General features: G+C 40.5%; 1 protein-coding gene across 5 annotated transcripts in view; it reads left to right on the forward strand.

Moving 5' to 3' along the window:
- usp7 (ubiquitin specific peptidase 7 (herpes virus-associated)) overlaps positions 1–22003 on the forward strand; it is a 29897-nt gene that overhangs the window by 2934 nt on the left and 4960 nt on the right. For 2 of the 5 annotated variants that reach the window (XM_071474168.1, XM_071474171.1), the window contains exons 2-27: positions 2284–2388; positions 2659–2857; positions 5236–5374; positions 5738–5826; positions 5959–6067; positions 6583–6713; positions 7131–7185; positions 7269–7349; positions 7674–7764; positions 7870–7952; positions 8514–8623; positions 9487–9664; positions 10908–11052; positions 11288–11418; positions 13703–13837; positions 15019–15120; positions 15926–16031; positions 16484–16576; positions 16746–16813; positions 17111–17211; positions 17893–18046; positions 18207–18274; positions 19108–19216; positions 20002–20079; positions 20193–20293; positions 21151–21250. In XM_071474168.1, coding sequence (XP_071330269.1) covers positions 2284–2388; positions 2659–2857; positions 5236–5374; positions 5738–5826; positions 5959–6067; positions 6583–6713; positions 7131–7185; positions 7269–7349; positions 7674–7764; positions 7870–7952; positions 8514–8623; positions 9487–9664; positions 10908–11052; positions 11288–11418; positions 13703–13837; positions 15019–15120; positions 15926–16031; positions 16484–16576; positions 16746–16813; positions 17111–17211; positions 17893–18046; positions 18207–18274; positions 19108–19216; positions 20002–20079; positions 20193–20293; positions 21151–21250 — 2861 coding nt within the window. Of the gene's footprint in view, positions 1–1179; positions 1212–2283; positions 2389–2658; positions 2858–5235; positions 5375–5737; positions 5827–5958; positions 6068–6582; positions 6714–7130; positions 7186–7268; positions 7350–7673; positions 7765–7869; positions 7953–8513; positions 8624–9486; positions 9665–10907; positions 11053–11287; positions 11419–13702; positions 13838–15018; positions 15121–15925; positions 16032–16483; positions 16577–16745; positions 16814–17110; positions 17212–17892; positions 18047–18206; positions 18275–19107; positions 19217–20001; positions 20080–20192; positions 20294–21150; positions 21251–22003 lie in introns of those variants that run through there. The other 3 variants (XM_071474172.1, XM_071474170.1, XM_071474169.1) reach the window with 3 other exon arrangements.

The following is a 22003-nucleotide window of genomic DNA, read 5'->3' on the forward strand; positions in this document are numbered from 1 at the left end:
TTTTTTTCAATCATTAATTTTAGTACTTGTTTCACTAGTAGCAGGTGCAATCCCCAGACTTTCTCACCCCTGAGTTGCAGGCTCATCCCTCTTGGGTTCTCTCCCAGTGCACTGCAGCTTAAAAGGACAGTGAAAACAAGTTGACACAATAAACTCCTCACTTTTTTTTTTTCTTACTGCTTATAGCAGCACATGCTACATTTCCTTTATGGTATGGGGCTCCATACAGTTGCAGTGGGGTTAATCCATCACCTGCTCTGCATATCTGTCATTTTATCTGTTTTACCACAGTATTGTAACTAGGATTCCAGGTTGTTGCCGCTACATGATCGATCTAGCATTTATGCCTGTAATAGCCCTCCAGAAATGTAGATTAACAGAAAAAAACATGCCTTTGTCATACATTTTTATTTCCTTAATAGGGCAAGATGAAGGATTATGACTAGCACACTTATATGTTTTTAAGTCAAGACTTTGTTCAGTCATTATTTGTACTTCATGATTTTGTTTTAGGAGCATATCTTATTCTTACTGCGTCTGTCAACATTTACACAGTAGAGAAACACCATAGTATGGCCTGATTCAGCAAACAACATTACACCCTCTTAGTGCCAAGTCATTGTAACAGGATCAGCTCTACTGTTACGACCCTCTTGCTGTAGGTTAAACACACATCTGGATTTGTTTCTCAGTTTGCCTCTTAATTTTGTCCCATCAGACAAAAATTTTTCTTGATGACTAAAACTTTTACTTTTGGTTTTCAGTTAAAGGCTGTCACTTAAAAAGATTAGGAATGATTAGAATACTTTTTTCCGCCTCAAAATAAAAACTGTGTATGTGATTTTTTTATTAACGGTTGCTGTTGTATTACCACCACAGAAGGCATTCAGATCAATTACTGTGATGCCTCTCTGAAACAATAATATCAATATCATATTATTATAAGTCTGACATTCATCCCCGGCTTGTGCAGATTTCAGTGACTGATGTGTTAGCACATTCTTCTCAGAGGTTTCAGGATAGACCAACACAGTGGGCGGGACCAGAAGTTGTCATGGAGTTGACTGACAGACCCCATTAGCAGGGTGTAATCCACTTGGGGAAACGAGGTCAGTCTCCTGGAGGACTTGGTCAGTAACGTTACCTGGAGGCACCACTGCGCCTGTAAGCTTAGAGGAAGACGAGGAACAAAGATACACATGAAATCCAATGTAAGAGACGGGCTGACACAGCAGCAACACATTTGGAGACATGCCTGAGCGTTCATGTCAGTGCTGTCGTTACTCTCTAGTCTGGTTTCTGTAGCATCATTGTCATCATCACAGCATCCAGGCAGATTTCACTCGTTCCTAGAAGTCTACTCAAAGCTCCTCTGATTCTGTCATCAGTGTGTTTTGATAGACGAGACTGTGCATCGAGCCGTCTCATTATTCAGCTCGGATAATTGTTGTCCTCTGTGCGCGTGTGTTTTTGTTTGAGCGATGACTTGCAGCTTAATCCTGCATTGTGTCCATAATTACCCAGCCTGCTGTAATGTTGCATGGTCTTTATGTGCACACAAACATTCTCTCTTTGTTGCCCTCACTCTGACACGGACCGGTAAAGAAGACTTGTCATGCTGTCTCAGCAGGGTTTTCCCCAGTAAAAATGCAGGAGATAAAGATGGAGACAGTAGTTGCAGAATTGTACAAGTCCAGTCTTTGTTGATGCTGTTTTACTGTGTGCCTCAAATGATTATTATCATTGTCAAGAGGGTCAGTCTGTTGTGCTCTTTCAAAGATACATATATTGAAAGAAACTAGTGAAAAATAAGAATTTTGATTTTGTTTAAACTCACTTCACATTTTCTACCTTTCCACAACCAAAGGATAAAATTCTATTAGCGAAAGCATTGAAAGAATGATAGTTTGAGATTTATTGGTTTGTATATTCAGACTTTCTAGAATTAAAATGGATCCACACTGGTAAGACAGTAATCTAGCAGATTGTCTTGTCTGTTGGTGCAACTTTTAGTTTTAAATGATCATTGCTGTTGCTCAGTGAGTGGAAAACTCATGTTTGTGCCTTTTTTTTAAGCTCTTGATGCCATATTTTATTGGTCTTGGTGGAATAATTTGTTTGACATTTCTGACCCCTTGTTTCTGACCCGCTGAAATCCAGTAGTTAGCTTGGCAGAGGCCTCAGCCAGGTTTTCCTCCAATTGAAGAAAATCTCTACCCTGCTATCTATGCTAGAACCATGCTATTCGTACAGTCTTGTCATATAGTTTCTCTCTTTGTATAGCTGGGGACGCAGATGACCCTCCAAGAATCCCTGCCAACCCAGTGATCAATGGTAACGTGGCCATGGCAGATGGACACAACAACACAGAGGAAGACATGGAAGACGGTGAGTAGGATGTGTACAATTGAACATGGTTATAAGCACCTTTGCTTTTCAGAAGCTTGTGCTATAAACAAAATTGTCCTAGGTAATGATCGAGGTTTAACATAATCCTGTGAACGGCTCAATTCAATTGGCTGTGGAGTTATTAGTCCCAGAACGCTGATATCCAGTGATCAATCACTCCAACTCACGACAGGTAGACCTGAATGAAACCTGTTTTCTGTCCACCATTTAATCTGTCCATGTTTCTTCCCTTGCCTCATCTCTCTGCAGACACCAGTTGGCGGTCAGAGGCCACTTTCCGGTTTGTGGTAGAACGCTTCAGCCGCCTGAGCGAGTCGGTGCTCAGCCCGTCCTGCTTTGTCCGGAACCTTCCATGGAAGATTATGGTGATGCCACGTTTCTATCCCGACCGGCCACACCAGAAGAGCGTGGGCTTCTTCTTACAGTGTAATGCAGAGTCAGACTCTACGTAGGTATCTTGGTGGGGTGGGGATGCGGTGTGCATTATATAGATTTTGACAAATGCAAAAAAAGGGATTTTCCTGGTGCACTCACACAAAAATAGTGTTTCCTAAACTAATGTTTCAAGTTGGAAAGTTAGTCTGTGCAATCAATTCAGGACATGTACTCCAGTAAAACTAAGACAAAATGTTGTCCATATATATATGCTGTTGCCTCCCCACACATTCACACTTCTTTTCTATAAATTTGTGTCAAAGTTCTCTTGAAAGTGACCAACTCTTTCATGTCAGTTTGAAGCAATCTCTACAAATTGATGTGTATTAATTACAGACAAAAACAGAACAAGGATTTCTCTATTTTTGTATTAATTTTACATCTGCATAAACCTATAGGAGCAGTTAAGCTTTCCACAGCTTGATGCTGTGCCATCATGCTTTATAGTGGGCATGATGTGTTACTGTGCAATGTTTGGATTATGTCAAACGTGGCATGTTGTTAATAGGCAGAAACCTCAACTTTGGTCTCATTAAATCATAAAACCATTTTCCAGTTTGTCACAGCCTCCCACATACAAACACTTTTTGGCAAACATTAGCCCAAAAGCCACATTAGTTTTTTCAGCAATATCTTTCTGCTAGTCTGTCATAAAACTGCAACCACCAGTGTGTCAGTTGTCTTAGCCATGAAATCCTGTAGCTCTTTCTTAGTTGCCATAAGCCTCTTGGTGTCTTCCCTTACTGGTGTCCTTAATGAGATAGTTTGTTTTATTTAATACGGGGTTGTGTGAGGTACTTGTACGTAGTCAGCGAAGTACCTGCAGTAGATTAGGATTGGCACCCTCGCAGTTTACAGAGGTAGCCAGGAGTACTAGCACAAAAGCTACGCAATGTACTGCTGTGGATGGGGCCAGCCACAAAAAACGTGTTTTGACCACCTTAAAAATGCCCACAGGAAAAAGCCAATATCGGTTGGAGTGTGCGCTGTATATGTGGTGAATATTTTTACCATCAAGCAGCCCTTTCCTTTGGCACTTAAGTTTGTGAACTGCAGAACTACCATATTCCTTCACATGAGCGCACCCACCGCAGATCAGCTGTTTTAGCAGTTTGTGGAAGAGATGACAAATTAAAGGAAAGAAAATGAGCGGTTATGATAACGATGATAAAATGCTGTTTAGGTGGAGAAAAGAGGATGCCTTTATGAGCCAGAATGCAAAAGAACTTTTCCAACTGGAGAATGAACAGGCTGAAACAGAGAAAAGGAAAAACTTCTGTGAAATTTAGAGTCCAAGAAAGAGCCAGGGCTACCAGCTGGTGCAGATGTGTGAACTAACTATAAGCCCATGTCCACGGACCCAGACAGCTACTGCTGCCATGAGTGGAACTTGGTTGCAACACAACTTGAGGATCTTCTGAGTCAGAGGATGTCAGTCCCTCACACCCAGTCACAAACCATCCAGAGTTCCCTGCCTTACTGAATGTTGACTGAATACTGAATATAACCATGCACCATCTTAAGATCTTTACAAGAGTGAAGTTTAGCTCTGTATTACGCCACTTGTCAGCTTTTTGAGTCAGTGTCTGCTGTAGCTGCGCTTGTGTGTAGGAATATGGTAGTTTAACGGTTGAGAAAATGTGGTGTTGAAGGAAAGAGCTGCTTGACGGCAGGATAAATATGTGAAAATATTCAAACTATAGCCTACACTTCAACTGACACTGGCTTCTTTTTGGTGGGCATTCTTTTTAAAAAACTTGCTAAAACACATTTTTGATGCTGGCCCTGTCCACAACAGTGCATCGCTCAGCTGCTGTGCTAGTACTCTCAGCTGCTTTTCCAAACTGGGGTCACACCATCCTAAAGCTACTGCAGGTAATACACTGACCTCCGATAAGTACCTCACACAACCCCATATCCAGATGTAATTTTTGAGTCCTCAGTTTGATTTCATTGCTGACTGTGATCTTGATGACCTGATTTTCTCCTTAAGTAAAAAGTGCTTTTGAATACCACAGAGGCTTTTTAGTCAAAAAATATTCTTCACTGTTACCACCAAGAAACATGAAAGGAAGTAAAATTAGCAATTAAAGCCTGGTCATCTTGTCATTCCTCACATTTTCTTATGCTTTTTGTTAATAAAATTGGGCCCTGTGTTAACAAGCTTACTCGGCTCAGTGTTTTGCATGTTTAACACTACAGTATTCTAAATTAGTTATTTTAAGAACAGCATATGTTAAATGCTTAAACAGCGTTAAAGTACACATGAGGTACATTTGCAGTTTTTAATTCAAGGAAAGACTGTTATTTATGAGAAAAAAATACCATTACTCAAACATGTCCCACTTCACCGTGCTAAGAAATGCCTGGATCCTGTTCTTGGTGTTTCAGGTCATGGTCTTGCCATGCACAGGCCATGCTGAAGATCATCAACTACAAAGACGATGAGAAGTCCTTCAACCGCAGGATCAGTCACCTCTTCTTTCACAAAGAGAATGACTGGGGCTTCTCCAACTTCATGTCTTGGAGTGTAAGTACAGAGGCTGACAGAACTTGATGATAGATAAATGGTAATAGCCAGCAAGTTTTTCAGATGGGACAAGAACCACCAATGCAGCACATTTTCTTTTGTTTTACAGACTGGTAGAGATGGCACACATAGGAGATACTGGTAGAAAGTTCATTTTCATTTAGTTATTTATTGACCGGGTAGATAAGAGGCTGTGCTGAGAGGGCTGTTTTATTTTTGTGTAGCATAATGCCATTTGCTCACTGTCTGTTTGGACCTCTGTGTATTGGTTCTTTGTTACAAATGAGGTTAAAAATATACAGAAAGTGCATGATTTTGCCTTTATTCCTTAATATTAATTGTTTTGGTGGTGGTGTGTTATAGGATGTGACTGATCCAGAGAGGGGCTTCATTGATGATGACAAAGTCACCTTTGAAGTCTACGTCCAGGCAGATGCCCCACACGGAGTGGCGTATGTAGCTTTTCATTTTCTCTGGGGTCTGTTCTTTATGGGCTGAGTTTTCTTCACTGGTCCCTGGTTGCATTTTCTCTGTTTAGGTTTTATGAATTATAACCCTAACATCAGCTTTCTCTCTATAAACAGCTGGGACTCTAAGAAACACACAGGCTATGTTGGACTAAAGAACCAGGGAGCAACCTGCTACATGAATAGCCTGCTACAGACACTCTTCTTCACCAACCAGCTACGGCGGGTATGCTTTCATCTTTGTGTTTATGAGTGTCTGAGTTTAGACTTTGTTCGTATGAGGTGTAGAGTGTATTTTTCCCTGTTGACTGAATACATTAGTTTGTGCTGAACAGATAAAGATTAGTACTGTGTTCGTATGTATGCGTATGTGTGTCTGTACACACATCAAATACAGGCAAAATATTGAAATTCATACTGAAATTCACATCCTGCATGTGTAGTGTACTTCTACTCTGCGTGCTGCATGTTTTGATGTGGGAAGAAGTTGTGTTTTGTAATGTAGCTGCTGTGGCATCACTGAGGCCCTTTAATTCACCATACTCTTTATCCTGTTTCATAGCATTTTCAAGCATCAGCTCTGAAAATGTGGATTTAACTTGTCATGAAAATAAGAAAGTTTCAATATTGTAAATGTCTTTGCAAAACAGTGAAAATAAGTAACTTTAATCTGAGTATTGCCTTCAAAGACTCCTATTGGACAAACCCTGGTGTGAATCCTCCTGACTCCTCTTTTTGCAGGCGGTGTACATGATGCCCACAGAGGGAGACGACTCGTCTAAGAGCGTCCCCCTGGCACTGCAGAGGGTTTTCTATGAGCTGCAACACAGCGACAAACCCGTTGGCACCAAGAAACTCACCAAGTCCTTTGGGTAGGTCAGACTCTTTTTTTTTTTACTGGCAGCTCACTTTTATCTTAAGATGACAACAATTGAGGCTAGAACGAGAGGTTAAACCAATATTAACTGTTGTAATTTCTTCCCTTTATTTTCTTGGTATTTAAATACTCAAAACATCAAATGTGGAGAAGATAGTGAGATACCTGCTCAGTTGGAACATCATAAAGATCTTCACATACAGCATTTGTCAGCTAACCCTGAATCAGAATTTCTTGGTATAAATTAAACATTGTCTCTCTGGCAAACCATTTTAACATTTTAGGACAAAGTTAAAGGATTTTCTGTGGTGTTGTCTCACTGAGTTAATTAGTATTTAAGATAGTTACAGCGACAATGTTTTCCTGATCTGTAGTTATCATATCTAACAGTTTGTTGTGTTTTTTCTTGTAGATGGGAAACACTAGATAGCTTCATGCAACATGATGTACAGGAGCTGTGCAGAGTGGTGAGTTCTCTCATAATAACTTGAAGTACGTGTATGTCTACATACTGAATCATTGACATACTATATGCATGTGTCTCTTCCAGCTCCTGGACAATGTGGAGAACAAAATGAAAGGCACTTGTGTTGAGGGAACCATCCCCAAGCTCTTCAGAGGAAAGATGGTGGTATGTTTTCTCCTCTTTCCCTCTGTGGTTACAGACACATTTTGTGTATTTGTTATTAAAAAAAACATCATGAAGTTACTGTTCAAAAAGGCAGGTTTATTTGTTGAAAGTAGACTTTTTCCAAAGTAATGTCAGTGCAGCATGTATGTAGATGGTGATGAACCAAAATAGTCTAACTTAACACAGCATGTAGCCGAGAACAAGGTCAGTTTAAGAATAGAAGGAGGTTAAATCAAGAAGTGACCCTCTTAGAAATAAATTTGTGACTCACTAGTAGAATCATAGCCTGACCCCTGTGTGCGTATGTGTGTTCTCACTTTCCAGTCATATATCCAGTGTAAGCATGTGGACTACCGATCAGAGCGGATAGAGGACTACTATGACATCCAGCTTAGCATAAAAGGAAAGAAGAACAGTGAGTAGCAACAGCAACGCAACATCATGGCTTTACTCAGTAGAACAGCAGTGATTCTCTGTCATTGTTTCCCTGATCTCATCAATGCTCTCTGCTTATTTCCAGTCTTCGAGTCATTCAAAGATTATGTTGCAACCGAGCAGTTAGATGGAGACAACAAATACGACGCAGGAGAGCATGGCCTGCAGGTGAGGCTTCACACTGGCTAGATCTAAATTATTTATCCTTTTTGTTTGTTCCAGTTTATTTTAGTTTGCTTACATTTAGCTTTAGGTAATTTATTTTGACATATCTGAATTTGCATATAAACTGATTTAAACTCAACATTTTTATCAAATCTGTTAATACCCAGTAAAGCAGAGCCCTGTTGACAGTGTAAAATATGAATTTGAGACAGTACTTTTAAATCGGACAACACTTTACAGTTCCAGTCATGCACAGATTTAGTACGTCCAAATCAAAAAAAAAAGGAAAATCTAATGTCTCCATTCCAGTTTTTTTCCCTCCAAGCTCAATAGCTATGTGGTCTAAAGTCAGATCCTGAGGCATCTTATCTCAGGGTTAGGATGGAGGACAAGTAGGTGCAATAATAAGAGAAATATCTGGATAGAGTGGATCATAAGATACTAACATTGTGTCCAAGGCTGTTTAAAATAAGTTACTTAAAGCTGGAAACATTCATGGTTGGAGAATTAATATCAATGAAATGTTTTTACCAGATGTCTAACAAGTTTATGTTTGCATTGCAGGAAGCAGAAAAAGGAGTGAAGTTCCTTACTTTCCCTCCAATCCTTCATCTGCAGCTGATGAGGTTCATGTATGACCCACAAACTGACCAAAACATCAAGATTAATGACAGGTAATATACCAGGCCTCACTCTTGCATTGTCATCACGTTCATTCTTTTGATTATGCTTATTTGTGTATTACTTTACAAACACATGTACACACAGCCCTGCTTAAAGTAGATTAGTTCCTGTCACACTCACACGATGTGTCAGTGGCTGTTGCTCAGACGTAATTTTAGAGAATGTCTGGTCCACATTAACATAGGTTAAAGGAGCAATCTATTTTCGGAAACTGTACTTGAGCCGTCATTCTCTGGACAGCATGCCCTGACCTTCTGCACCAAGACACTGAGAAAGTGAATCACTGAGTTTCCTGTAGGCCCTATCATGCTTTGTAGGAGCTTATGGTGTTTTAACAATCCACCAGGATAATGTGACACTTGCAGAACACACACAAAGCCATCCAGAATAGCTAATTTTCCTCTGTGGCGTCTCTTACAAGCCCTGAGTCATCCTTGTGACGCTGCCACAGGCACCTGGCCCCCTGAGGGCTTTGCATTTATACACAAACACACACACAACCAACGTGGATATGGCGGGGCAGGGGAACTCACATCGTGACTGAGTGTACACTAATTTTTCTAATCCATATATTTGTTGCTCATTGTGTTAATTTTTGACCCTTCTATTTTCAATCCTCTTTTTATTCTACCCGTACATTCTTCCAATCTGTATGCCCTCCCACCATTCCTCTTACCTCTCCCATTTTCTCTTGCCTGTTATATTCCTATCTCTCCATCCCTGCCTCTCACATCCTTGTCTTCCATCTTCTGTTTCTCCATCCTCTCACACTTCCCCTCAATCACTCCTCACACCCCCCCCCATCATTCATCTTTTTGTCCCCTCTGCTTCTCCTTCCTCCTCTCCTCAATAGGTTTGAGTTTCCAGATCAGTTACCTCTGGATGAGTTCCTTCAGAAGCCAGACTCTAAGGACCCAGCCAACTACATCCTGCACGCAGTGCTGGTGCACAGCGGGGACAACCATGGCGGTCACTACGTCGTCTATCTTAACCCCAAAGGAGACGGCAAAGTGAGTGTCAAGGAACCAATAGTGAGAACAATTTTTTTATACACCTTTCACCAAAAATTCTGTGGGTGTGGGTCTTGGTGGGGATAAGGGGGAGTTTATACAAGTTGGAGATTGTGCATTACTAGCTATAATTTTGAGAAGTACTGGCCCTAAGTATAGTACCACTTTTTGTCTTTAATTGGGATGAACTAAGCCATGGGTGCTCAGATTTTTTTTTAGATGCAAGCTCTACTTCATGACTACATTCATTTTATATAGTCGACTTCTACACTGGTCTACTAAAGAGCTGACATTTAACACAAAAAACTACTGAAAGTAATCATTCTAAACATCATAATGGTATCAGGACCACTTAAAAAATTTTGAAAACTAAATAAGAAGCATAATTATTATTATTACTGTTAGAGTTATGATGGCCTTTAAGATAATGGATAAGAATCAAAGAATAATGTCCAACTATAGCTATAAATATCATAATTATTTGCATAGAATTTCCCCATAGATCATTGTATTAAAAGGCTAAATACAGATAAATGAGAGAAATGCAAAATAAGCAGGGTGAAGTATTTGCTGCGCTATCCACTCAGACTCACGGTGCAAATGCTTCACAAAACCAGTGTTGAATCAGCTACATAACAGAAAAAAAAAGTCCCTGTCAGGAATCGAATATAACTGACAAGAGTCTGGCTTTTGTTGCTGACAATGCACATGGCATACTTTCAGCTACAGAGTCCTGTCCCTCTATTGTCTGTTTTTTTCACACGCAATGTTCAATCTACAAATCTGAAGGTGTAGCATGTTTAAAACCTACTTACACACCTACTCACCAATACCCACAGCCACTCCCTCACACCTACTAAACTCCTGACTCACACATACAAATGAGTGCATTGTAGTGTTGTTTATAGACACGGTCAACTGGTTGAGCACCCCTGTACTTATCATTCCTATAAAGAGGTTGAAGATGGAAAATTTGTGGATATTATAGCTCAAGTAGTTTTTTAGCATTTTGAGTTTGCATGTTGGGGTTGATTGAAAGCATGTTAAGATGACTTGACATAAATGGTTGTCTTAAGTGCACTCTGGTTTTCTCTTTTTCTGCATCTCCTTCCCTGGCGAAACCTCCCTTTTTTGCCCTACTCCTGCTCCCATTCTCCCCTCTTTTCCTTTTCCTCCTATGGCTTCATTGTCTCTCCCTTTGACGCCACCCATCCTCCTTTCACAACCACCTTCCCCCCCTCTATCATTCTATCTCTCTCTGCAGTGGTGTAAGTTTGATGATGACGTGGTGTCACGGTGCACTAAGGAGGAAGCCATAGAACACAACTATGGTGGACATGATGATGACCTGTCAGTGCGCCACTGCACCAATGCATACATGTTGGTCTACATCCGTGAGTCCAAGCTCAGTGAGTGACATATTCCCTCATTCTGCTCCTCTCTCTAATATTAATGGTGTCCTTAATTACAACACTACATATATGTGAGGCATGTGGGAAAATGCAATGTCTTTTTCCACTTTGTCATTTAGTGATTGAATCGTCAACAATGGCTGCTTTAGTTTGCTGTCGGAGTGGCTGTAGTAAACACAAATGTTATTGTATTGCTCCCTGTCCAACTAATAATTCTCTCTCTGTATCATAGGCGAGGTGCTCCAGCCGATGACTGACGTAGACATCCCCCAGCAGCTGGTGGAGCGTCTGCAGGAGGAGAAAAGGGTGGAGGCACAGAAGAGGAAGGAGCGCCAAGAGGCTCACCTCTACATGCAGGTCCAGGTAGGAAACCAGGAGGCTATTTCATCTTTAAAATGTCTTTGTGTGAGCTGTCTACTGCAAAGTAGTCACTGTGAGAATGTACATGAGAAACCTATCTACAGTTTTAGCTTCATTCAAGTTTTACAGATTGGAAAGTACAGTAGAACAGTGACGCTTACCTGTTGTTACCTTGCTGTGCTTAACAGGTAGGAAAATTAAGTAGCGGTGATTTAAGATTGTCAACACACCAGACGAGGCCGGGTGGGCCTTGGCTGGTCACATACTGTGATGTGAATGAAGTGGTGCTCATTACTTGAGATACTTGAAGATTTTTAAATAAGGTGTTGCCTTGGGTACAACCAAGATGCTGCAATAGCAGTTTGTGCAAGATGGGAGCTGTGAAAATACTTGTATCCAAAACAGTATTGAGATATGTTTCATAGTTGCATGAAAATGACCTTTTATCTGAGCAGCACACTATAAGAAATCTTGTGTTAAATGACAGTTAAGCACAATTGTACCATTTAAAAAATAAATAAATAAAAAAGAAAACATCTAGACACAGGTGAAACTGTGGTTATGGTGACACACTTTTATACTGGCACACACACTGAGGGCGACCAATCAGCAGACGGAAAGAATGTTGGCACTCTAGCTGAGCTGTGGCAGTCAGTGTGGTTTATATGACTAGAAGAGCAACGAGAGATAATGAGGAAACGGTTTGTTAAAAGATAAGAAAGGTTTATCCTGTTGAGATGTCAGCTGCTCTGACTTTACTGTTTGGCCAATTTTTAAGTCAACACGTAGTCAACACAATGCTAATTTTTCTCATAGGAGGAAGAAAGAAACATCAGAAGGAGGTTGTGTCAGTATGCATTTTACCTTTAATCCTGTTTTGACTCTGATTTGTGGTCTCAGGAGAGGGTCTCAGCTCTAGACAGAATGCACCCTGCAGTTCTGTGTATGACAAAAGGTGTCACCAAGTAGGGTTGTGCTGATGAACGGTGATTGCTGTGATTGATCATCAGATTGATCGAGGCAATATTTGGCTTGTTTTCCAATTAATGTTCTAACTTATCATTTGAAATATTAAATTGAATTTGCCCTGTCATAATTTGATGTCAGCTTCTTTTGCATATAACCGATGTCTACAACTTGCACACAAGCCAACCAGCTGACTGTCATTGACTGTTGTGTGTAGGGCACAGCAGAACACGTCAATTAGTTTTTCTTTGCTGCTGCGTCTTATGGTTATAAACAGAACTTTCGGTTCTAAGAGGGACGTTAAGGGAGAGAGAGAGAGAACTGCAAGCCGTAAACAGCTGTTTCTATGTGCCTCCACCTGCTGATTTTAAGTGAATATTGTGAATGCTTATTAAAGGTAAATAATTGTTTAGTTTGTGAGGAGAACTTTGTTTATTTTTAAAATGGCCATAAAATGTATATGTCATCCTGCCTTGTCACTCAGGCTATCCGAGAGAGGGAGGCAAGCACACGTTTATGTCCGAAACTCAAGAATTCATATGCTGATTATGACGAAATTTAACACAAATGTCTAATAGGATAAACAAACCCCGTATATCCAAAACGTCAAAAGTCAACTTCACTGTGACATCACTGTGGCCAAACTGCCATAACAGTTTGGCCATTATTCAAAACCATAGCTCAGGAACAGAAGAGGAGATCATGACCCTATATGGTCTGATACTTAATTGGTTACACTCATCTCCAGTGCCCACAATGAAACTGTGGTGATTTTATAGCTCCTCTTGGCTTCTGGGCTGAAGGTGTCTGTGTGTCTGTGTGTGTGTCTGTGTGTGTGTCTGTGTGTGTGTGTGTGTGTTTCTTTGCTGCAACATCCATGTTTGAAGTTTTTTTTTTCCTGCTGTTAGGGTATCAACTCTTTATTTTGTCAGAATCAGCTTTATAGGCCAAGGATGTGAACATGTACAAGGAATTTGACTCTGTTTTTTTGTTTCTATCAGTCTATTTTACAAAAAATGCACTTAATACCTTATTAAATTTCTTTAAAGTCCTCACTACATATTTGAGTCTGCACAAACGCAACTTGAGTGGTTGGCACGAGCCACCATAAGGCAGTTATTCTAGTTCTTGCTGTTTTAAATGTGTGTGATGCTAAAATAAAGGCAGCAACAGTTATATGGTTAGATGAGAAGAAAAGACACTGGGCATGTTTTCTTAGTGTATTTTTCCCCTCAAGCTTTTCATTTTTCAAGTCTTTGTCCAGTTTTACGGTCAGTCACTAAAACTGTGTTTCTCTTCTCTTCTTCCCCCCTCATGACAGATGGTGACAGAGGACCAGTTCTGTGGTCATCAGGGCAACGACATGTATGACGAGGAGAAAGTGAAGTACACGGTCTTCAAGGTCCTGAAGAGCTCCACGCTGCAAGAGTTCGTCCAGAACCTCTCCCAGACAATGGTGAGGGACTCAAGAGTTTGTTTGAGGGGAAACAATTGTGGAGAATGTTTGTGCGGAGCTTGCATAGAGGCCTTCAAACTAAGTCAAACTACAGGTACTTTGACTTAGATTTTTAACATAAAGTCTGACTTTTGGTATTTAAATTGTTGACACTAACACTTTTTGGCTGGACCACAACAGTGGGGCCCTATAATCTGGGATGTCCCTGACTGGCTATCTGAGTGATCATGCCACATTACTGAGTTGGACTTTTCTCTTAAAAGCCCGTTACAGTCTAGAGTAGAGGTAAATGAAGGCTAAACTATTGGTGGATCCCAGAGAGAGACAAAATATCAAAGATATTCTGTCTCTTCTAACTTTGTCTTTGAGCGATCATCTTACATGTAAATAAATATAGCCGAAAACACAGCACAGTCATGGTCTTTGATTTATGTGTTTGGTGATCTTTGTCAGTCAGTGTCGCGGTTATAAAATAAGGATTCGATTACAAGTGGTCCAGCCATATATTAAGTTATATACCTATCCTACTATACCTAGTCTTGTTACAAATAATTCCTGCTGAATAAATGTATTTTAAATGGGATTCAGATTTGTTACCATGCCATGGAAAACCCAACCTAACTCTCGGCTCTTGTACTTATCTGTGCCCATTCATAGTTCATTAAACTTAAAGTGTTGCCAGTTTTTGAAGCAACTAATGTATGTATGACTGCACTTTATTCATCCCAAAGGAAACTATCTTTGCACATAAACTGTATCAACCCCAGCCTCTCTGAAGCGGAGGCTTGTTGATTTTTCCTGTTTGCCATGCGTAAGCTAGACAGCAACTCAACTATGTAGAGCACAAAAACATGTGCACACATTCACATTATTTCTCTCCCCCTTCCATTTATCAATGGTTGATAACAGGATACTATCATGACTCAGGAAAAATAAACAATAGCTAGAAATTTTAGTGTGAAATGGCCACAAAATGTAAGTAAATGGTCTGGAGCCCTGCCATGACACTTCTTGCCTGTGTTACCTCCTCTCTCGTAAACCTCTTTCACACCCTTTTATTGTCTGCTTGATTTGGTTTTCTCCGTCCTCTAGCTGCGTCCCACCTTTTTGTGGTATTAAGTCATTTTTGGCTTTGAGAATGAAAACTGTTAGATAGAAACTCACACATTGATGTGCTGCAGGGTTTCCCACAGGACCAGATGAGGCTGTGGCCCATGCAGGCCCGGAGCAATGGAACCAAGCGACCTGCCATGCTCGACTACGAGGCTGACTGCAACAAGTCGGTAAGTGTTTGTGTCTGGAAGACTGGTTTGCTTGTTTGTTTGGTAAACATGCAGATTTTTGTCTGACTGTGCCCAGTGCAGATATAGGTTCAACCTCCCATTGCTTAATGGGGATGTTAAATGTTTTATTCACTGCTAGACACAGATTTGGAGTCTGTTTTGTTAGATTTGTCTGTTTATTTTTCACTCAAGTGTTTTCACCTGTTTTTTGCACTCTTGTTGTGAATAAAAGGGGAAAAAGATAACAAGTAAAATGCAGGGTAGTCAGCTGAAATGGGAGCGCCTCGGGTGTTAAACTGTGACAATCAGTAGTTTTCAGGGAGTTAAAATGCAACATGAAGCTTTGGAAATGCATTCAGAGGTCCCTTTTTGTAGTGTTAGTTTATCAGAAGTAAAACTCTTAATACAGAATTTTGTGTTAATATAAACAAATGAAAATATCTTAGATTGAAATAGGAAACAATTCTGCAACTGCTAGAATGTTTAAAAATTGTGCAAAGATAAGTTTTGTTTTTTTTCTAAGTGCATCCTTCAGCAGTAGTTGTGCATTTATGTCTTTTGTAATGCATCAGCTGTGAGGAAAGTGGTCCATATATAATCGTCAGTTCAGAGTCACTTAATTTTTGGAGCCAACCCTTCGTGTATATATGCTTTGCAACATGGGCATTTTGTGTGCAGGAATGCATACACTAATCTGTACATATGTCTGTTCCACTCTTTAAAAAAGTCAGCATTTTATCACTTGCTCAAATTAGTCATTAGAAAATGAAATAGTTTCTAATGTTTTTGCACGTCTGTGTTTCAGATGATCGACTTGAGTGACAATGAGAACCCCTGGACAATATTTCTGGAGACAGTGGATCCAGAAATGGCGGCCAGCGGGGCCACGTTACCCAAGTTTGACAAAGACCGTAAGTCCTGCATCTCAACCCTCATCCTACCCAGTGTCTCTTCTTGTAGCGTTTCACACATTTACTTTACTTTGTTAATATCATGTGATTTAGAGAGCTCAGTCCGTATAAAAGACACTGTTCAGTTTAAGCTAAATGCAGGACAAATGACATCTAAATTAGTCCTCCTCTAATTCTCAAGCATGTGTGTGTCAAACTGACTTTGCATTCAGTTTGTGATGGCACAGGGTCATTGCAAATTAAAATACCAGAAATGCTGCTTCACAGCATTGACATTTTGGGGGAGACTGTAGAATGTGATATAATAGGAGGAGTTTCAGGTTTTGTGTCATTTGAGTAGCCCTACAAAGTTAATAAGCTCTTTCTGTGTTTTATTTCTGAAATTCTTTTTTAAGCAGTCAATTCTTCAGAGACCTGTTGTATCTTTAGTGATGTTGTCTCCATCTTTCTAGATGATGTCATGTTGTTCTTGAAGATGTATGACCCCAAAACCAGAAGCTTAAATTATTGTGGACATATCTACACACCTATATCCTGCAAAATAAGTAAGTAGCGGCAACATGCAAATTTATTTTGAGCTTTTCACTCTGTCACTAGATAACAAATGTTTGAGTTTAAACAATATAAACCTCATGAGTTCTCTGTCTACAGTAAAAATTCTTTGACCTCAAGGATTAAATCATGTTTCTGTTGTTCTTTTCTCCATGTAACCAGGAGACCTGCTGCCAGTCATGTGTGAGAGAGCGGGTTTTCAGCAGGAAACTAGCCTTATCCTCTATGAGGTGATCTATTTATGTAGTGCTCACTTACTGGCACATTCCTCTGTCTTTTTCTCACTTGTTCTAACTCTTCACTCGTTCCTTCACACTCTCGCATTACCAGGCTCATCTATCTGACACACATGCTTTCTCTTTCCAACTCTTGTGCACACTTTCACACTGTCATATGCAGTATCAGTTTTTCTCACACTTCCCCGTTTTATAGTTTTGTGTGTTTATGGTTCCTTAACCAAACACTCTTGTAGACTTGCAGACAGCTTCACTTTGATTACATTTCCCTTGATTCCTTGTGTGTTATAGGAAGTAAAGCCCAATCTAACAGAGCGGATACAGGACTATGATGTCTCTCTGGACAAGGCCCTGGACGAGCTCATGGACGGGGACATCATTGTCTTCCAGAAGTAAGACTGTTTGTGTGTGTGCGTTAAAGTCTGAGCAGTGTGAGCTAATTCAGAATTTGAGGAGGAAATTTGGTGGGATCAAATAAATATAAGGGAAGGTTGAGAGCACTTATACAACACAGCTTGTGTTGTTGGCCTTTCAGTAACACTTCCAGCGTTAATATCTGCTCAGGTTCATAGCAGGTGACACAATATAGCTAAATTCATGTCTTTAAGTTTTGCATGCTATCTGTTTGGCCTAAAAACAAAACAAAAAGACAGAGGAGTTACATATCCCTGGATCTGTTGGTATTTCTGATGGATAAAATACAGAGAAACAACAGAAAGGAGAAGAGGGGGAATTAAGAGACATGTTTTTGCCTTTAGAGGAAGATCTTTTGTCAGAAGGGATTAAGAAGTTTTAAATATTTTGTCTATGCCACTTCAGTGCATTGCTCTGTTCCTCTATCCCTCTAGTGCTTCATAACCTCCTCCTAATTCTTTCTCTCCAACCTGCCTCAACCTACTTCCTTTCCTGTGCTTTCTGTCCTCGCATCTCCCTCCATCCCTCCTGCTACCTATCCTGTCATCTGCCTTTGTCACACCTGTCTGTACGCTTCTCTCCCATTGTCTTTTCGGCCTCCTCCTATCAGCACTCCACATTTATCTCAATTTATACATTTTCCTACCTTTCTCATGCAGGGACGACCCAGAGAACGACAGCAGCGAGCTGCCTACGGCCAAGGACTATTTCCGGGATCTCTACCACCGGGTGGACGTCATTTTCTGTGACAAGACCATCCACAATGACCCTGGCTTTGTGGTCACGCTCTCTAACCGCATGAACTATTTTCAAGTACGTTAAGGCAATGTTTGAAGTGTAGGGGGAAAGAATACCATGGTGCTTTCCTTTAAATCTCCCTGTTGGCCTTTCAGTTAACTGACACAGATGAAATCTGACAGGCCTGTGGTGATTCCCCCCCCCGTTTGTAACATTTGTGTTTTCTATTTGTCAGGTGGCCAAGACAGTAGCGCAGAGGTTGAACACAGATCCCATGCTGCTACAGTTCTTCAAGTCACAGGGGTAGGAGGCTTGTCTCATTCACATGCACTGATAATAGACAGTTTTCCTCATGATGATATTGATAGACACAAATGTCACATCACTACTTGTCAGATATTTGTTCAAACAGCAGAAAGTAGAGCATTATTTTCAAAAAATTGCCCTCCAGAACAACTTGAAAACAAAGACCCGAGACATTCTGTGCACACTGTGTGAATGTAGTAACACGAATAACACATAATACTGATCACCTGTCATCAGCTCTTCTGCTCACTGTATGTCAAGTCTAGAAAAATGACTCAATGTCAGAATTTTGAATATAAAACAATAGAAAAGGCTTTGCAACAATTCTGAAAATGAAAAAGATGAGAGGGCTTGAGTACTTGTTTTGCAACTAATTGACTAATTATGCTTATACTATTCCCATTTGAAAAGCATAAGAGATTCATTTCATATTGTTTTGGTTTGAAGGAGATGATTCCTGGTAGAAATGTTTAGAGTTTAACTTTGATTTCATTTTCATTTTCTTTGTCATGTTTGCCTTTGATTTGATTACTTGCAGTTGTCAGTAGAAATGTTGCGTAACCTGTCCCCCCCACCTTTCTTTGTTGGTTTCCTCTTACTCCTCCCACTTTGGCTCCCTCCTGTCCTCCTCTTCTCTCCTCTGCACCTCTCTAAATATCCTCGTCCCTTCTTGTTCACCTCCCTCTCCCTCTTCCCTTCTCTTTTTGTCCACTCCCTTTCTTTCTCCTCTTCTGTTTTCCACCTTTTGTCTCTCTTCTCCTGTCGTCCTTTTTTTTTTTTTCCCCTCCCCTTCGTCGTCCTCCCCCCCTGCCTGGTGGTGTGGTGGCCAGGTACAGGGACGGTCCAGGGAATCCTCTCAGACACAACTATGAGGGAACGCTGCGTGACCTGCTGCAATTCTTCAAGCCTCGGCAGCCCAAGAAACTCTACTATCAGCAGGTAGGAAAAGTTTGCCAGCTCTGGTCTGTCGGGATTTTTTGTCTGAAGTGTTTGTTTTTTTTTACCGTGTGACCACGGTATAATTCAGCTGCTATTGTTGCCTCAAAAAGGTGGCTTTAATGTAGTCTGCGTTTTTATTTCTTAATTAGTTGTTTCTCACCCTTCCTCCAGTCCAGTGTTAATCTTAACACTCAGTTTTGTCTTTGGATGTGTTCATTCCTTTCTGTCTCTGTCCTTGTTATTCTTGCCTGACCTTTGATTTTTTTAAACATTTTCTCTTGTTTATTTTTTTCTCTAAAATGATTTTCCATCATATTATTATAAAATGGTGTCTGAAAGATGATGTATAACTGTTTTTTCTAGCTTAAATTTTGTCTGTATTTTTTTAAAAATTAGCAGACAAATTGTTCCATTTTTTTTTCAATGCAGTAAACCATATTCAAGATGGAGACCCAATCTATGTCAAACACTGAGTCAGAAGCTAGTCCTGCAGGGAGATCTGGTCTCCTGCCGGGCCAGCTGCTCATTATGACATGGCTTAGTTTGTAGTAGATGGTCCACGCTGAGCTAACACAGATAAAGCTCCCTTAGAAAAAGACAAGCTTCCGGAAAGATGAGCATTTCATTCATCATCTTCCATCACTATGTTTATATATGCAGTATGAACATAAACAATATGAAAACACATCCAGTGTGACCAGTGACCACAGGGTGTCACCAGCTCTGCTTCCAAAGCAACACTTTGAAACGGTTTTCTCCTTTCTCTCCCTTTCATTTGTCCACAGTTAAAGATGAAGATAACAGACTTTGAGAACAGGAGGAGTTTTAAATCCATATGGCTCAACAGCCAGTTCAGAGAGGAGGTAATGGAGACACACACTTTTTCTCAGTCTTCCTCTTAGGAAGATGGAATGGGCATGCTAAATCAAATGTTTTGTCAGCAGAGACATGAACTGTGCATGTGTATTGATTGCAGGAGATCACCCTCTACCCTGACAAACATGGCTGTGTGCGGGACCTTTTGGAAGAATGTAAAAAGACAGTGGAGCTCTCTGAAAAAGGCTCTGAGAAGCTCAGGTATCCACCCTGCTGGAGAGTGTGTGTGTGTGTGTGTGTGTGTGTGTGTGTCATCGTTTTGTGACTGAAATATAGCTGGGAGCGTTCCTGCAGTAATATAATGCTCGCCGAGGGGTTGAGCCTCACAATGATCAACCAGTTTTTCTCCAGTCATGACCACTGATCTCCAACAGACAGAAAACTAAACTTTCCCATCTGCTCCACCCTGAGCTGCAGTTTTTGTAAATTAAAACGTGCTTGTCACTTCTTGCAATCCAAACCTTCCACTGAACAAACATTGTTGAGCTTTGCTGCAGGTGTCCTACCTGATTCAAACTCACACAGTGACGGTGCATGTAATGTGAGCTGAATACAAAAAAACAGTAGTTCATCCCCAAAGAAAACAGTCCTGGCATTACCACCAGACATTTCTGATGGAGACTGCAGTCTGATCAATTTCAACCAATAAATGTGGCCACCACTTTGAATTTTGTTGAACTGTTTTCAGCCTTTTTATCTAATTTTAATCATGCGCAAATGTAATTTAGGATATTCAGAGTGTAATGTGTATGATTGAAAGGGATTTTTGATTTAGATTTTTACAGATCAGTTTAAACATGGCCAGACAATACCAGACATGTTCCTCCCTCAGACCCTCAGAAGTGTATGCCATCATCTCATTTTTATAAAACTGCTATCTTTAGCAACACAGAGATTTTTAGGTCTGCCTCCAGTTATTATTTTTGTTCACTAATATGTATGTTATCCCATGTTAATGTGATTTTATGCTCTGCAAATCAGTTTGTCTTTGTAAAGCTATCTTAGAGTATTAATCCTTCCTCTCTCCGGCCCCTCCCCCTGCCCCCCCTCCCCTGCAGGCTGTTAGAGATAGTAAGCTATAAAATCATTGGGGTTCACCAGGAGGACGAGCTGCTAGAATGTTTATCTCCGGCTGCCAGCCGCACCTTCAGAATAGAGGTAAGTGTGTATGTGAAGCATTCACTGTGTGACCCTCTTCAGTTTTTAATCTTTAGTCAGTTTTCCTCCTTAACAAGGATATTTTTTGACACAGTTTGATACATCTATCAGCACAACCAGCCACTCTTGGAGCCATTATTTGCAGGAGTTTAGTTACTTGAAAATAATATGGTTCAATTATTAAAGAATAACTAAACACCAAGCGGAAGCACTGACCACCTCTGGCTGAACATTTCAATTAGGGATGTTCCTAAAAACTAATTTCCCTGTCAATTAAACAGAAACCACTCTACCAGTATCAAAGTGAGAAAACAATCAGAACAGTCAAAACTGAGCTGTTTAATTGGGATCACAGTGTGTGTGCGTAAACAATTTCATTGGTTTCCCATGTGTGGATAATGTTAGCGATGCTAGCAGACACAATTTTTTTTTTTCCCTTGCTGGTTGATGTCCACATGCCTGTGCTGAATGTGGCTCCACATTGCAGCGGTCAAGTGACTATCAGCCAGTTTCTTCTGAGACATCCTTAGTTTCAAATGTGTTGTGTCTTTAACTACACCTAACAGTGATGTCTAGTTGTATTGACTTCACCTGGAGTGAGGTCAGCAAGAATGGCTTGGTTTAATTGCTCTTTAAGGTGGCAGGTACATTTTGAATTGAACACAAACACTCTTTACTTTTCCCGCAGTAATTAGAGAAACTTGCTGTGAAGTTGATAACTGACTTGACTAAATCCCTCCTCCTCGTTTCTCC

Source organism: Trachinotus anak, unplaced genomic scaffold (assembly GCF_046630095.1).
Source record: "Trachinotus anak isolate AG129_WGS33_773 ecotype Australia unplaced genomic scaffold, CSIRO_AGI_Tana_v1 ptg000003l, whole genome shotgun sequence".
Lineage (NCBI taxonomy): Eukaryota > Metazoa > Chordata > Actinopteri > Carangiformes > Carangidae > Trachinotus > Trachinotus anak.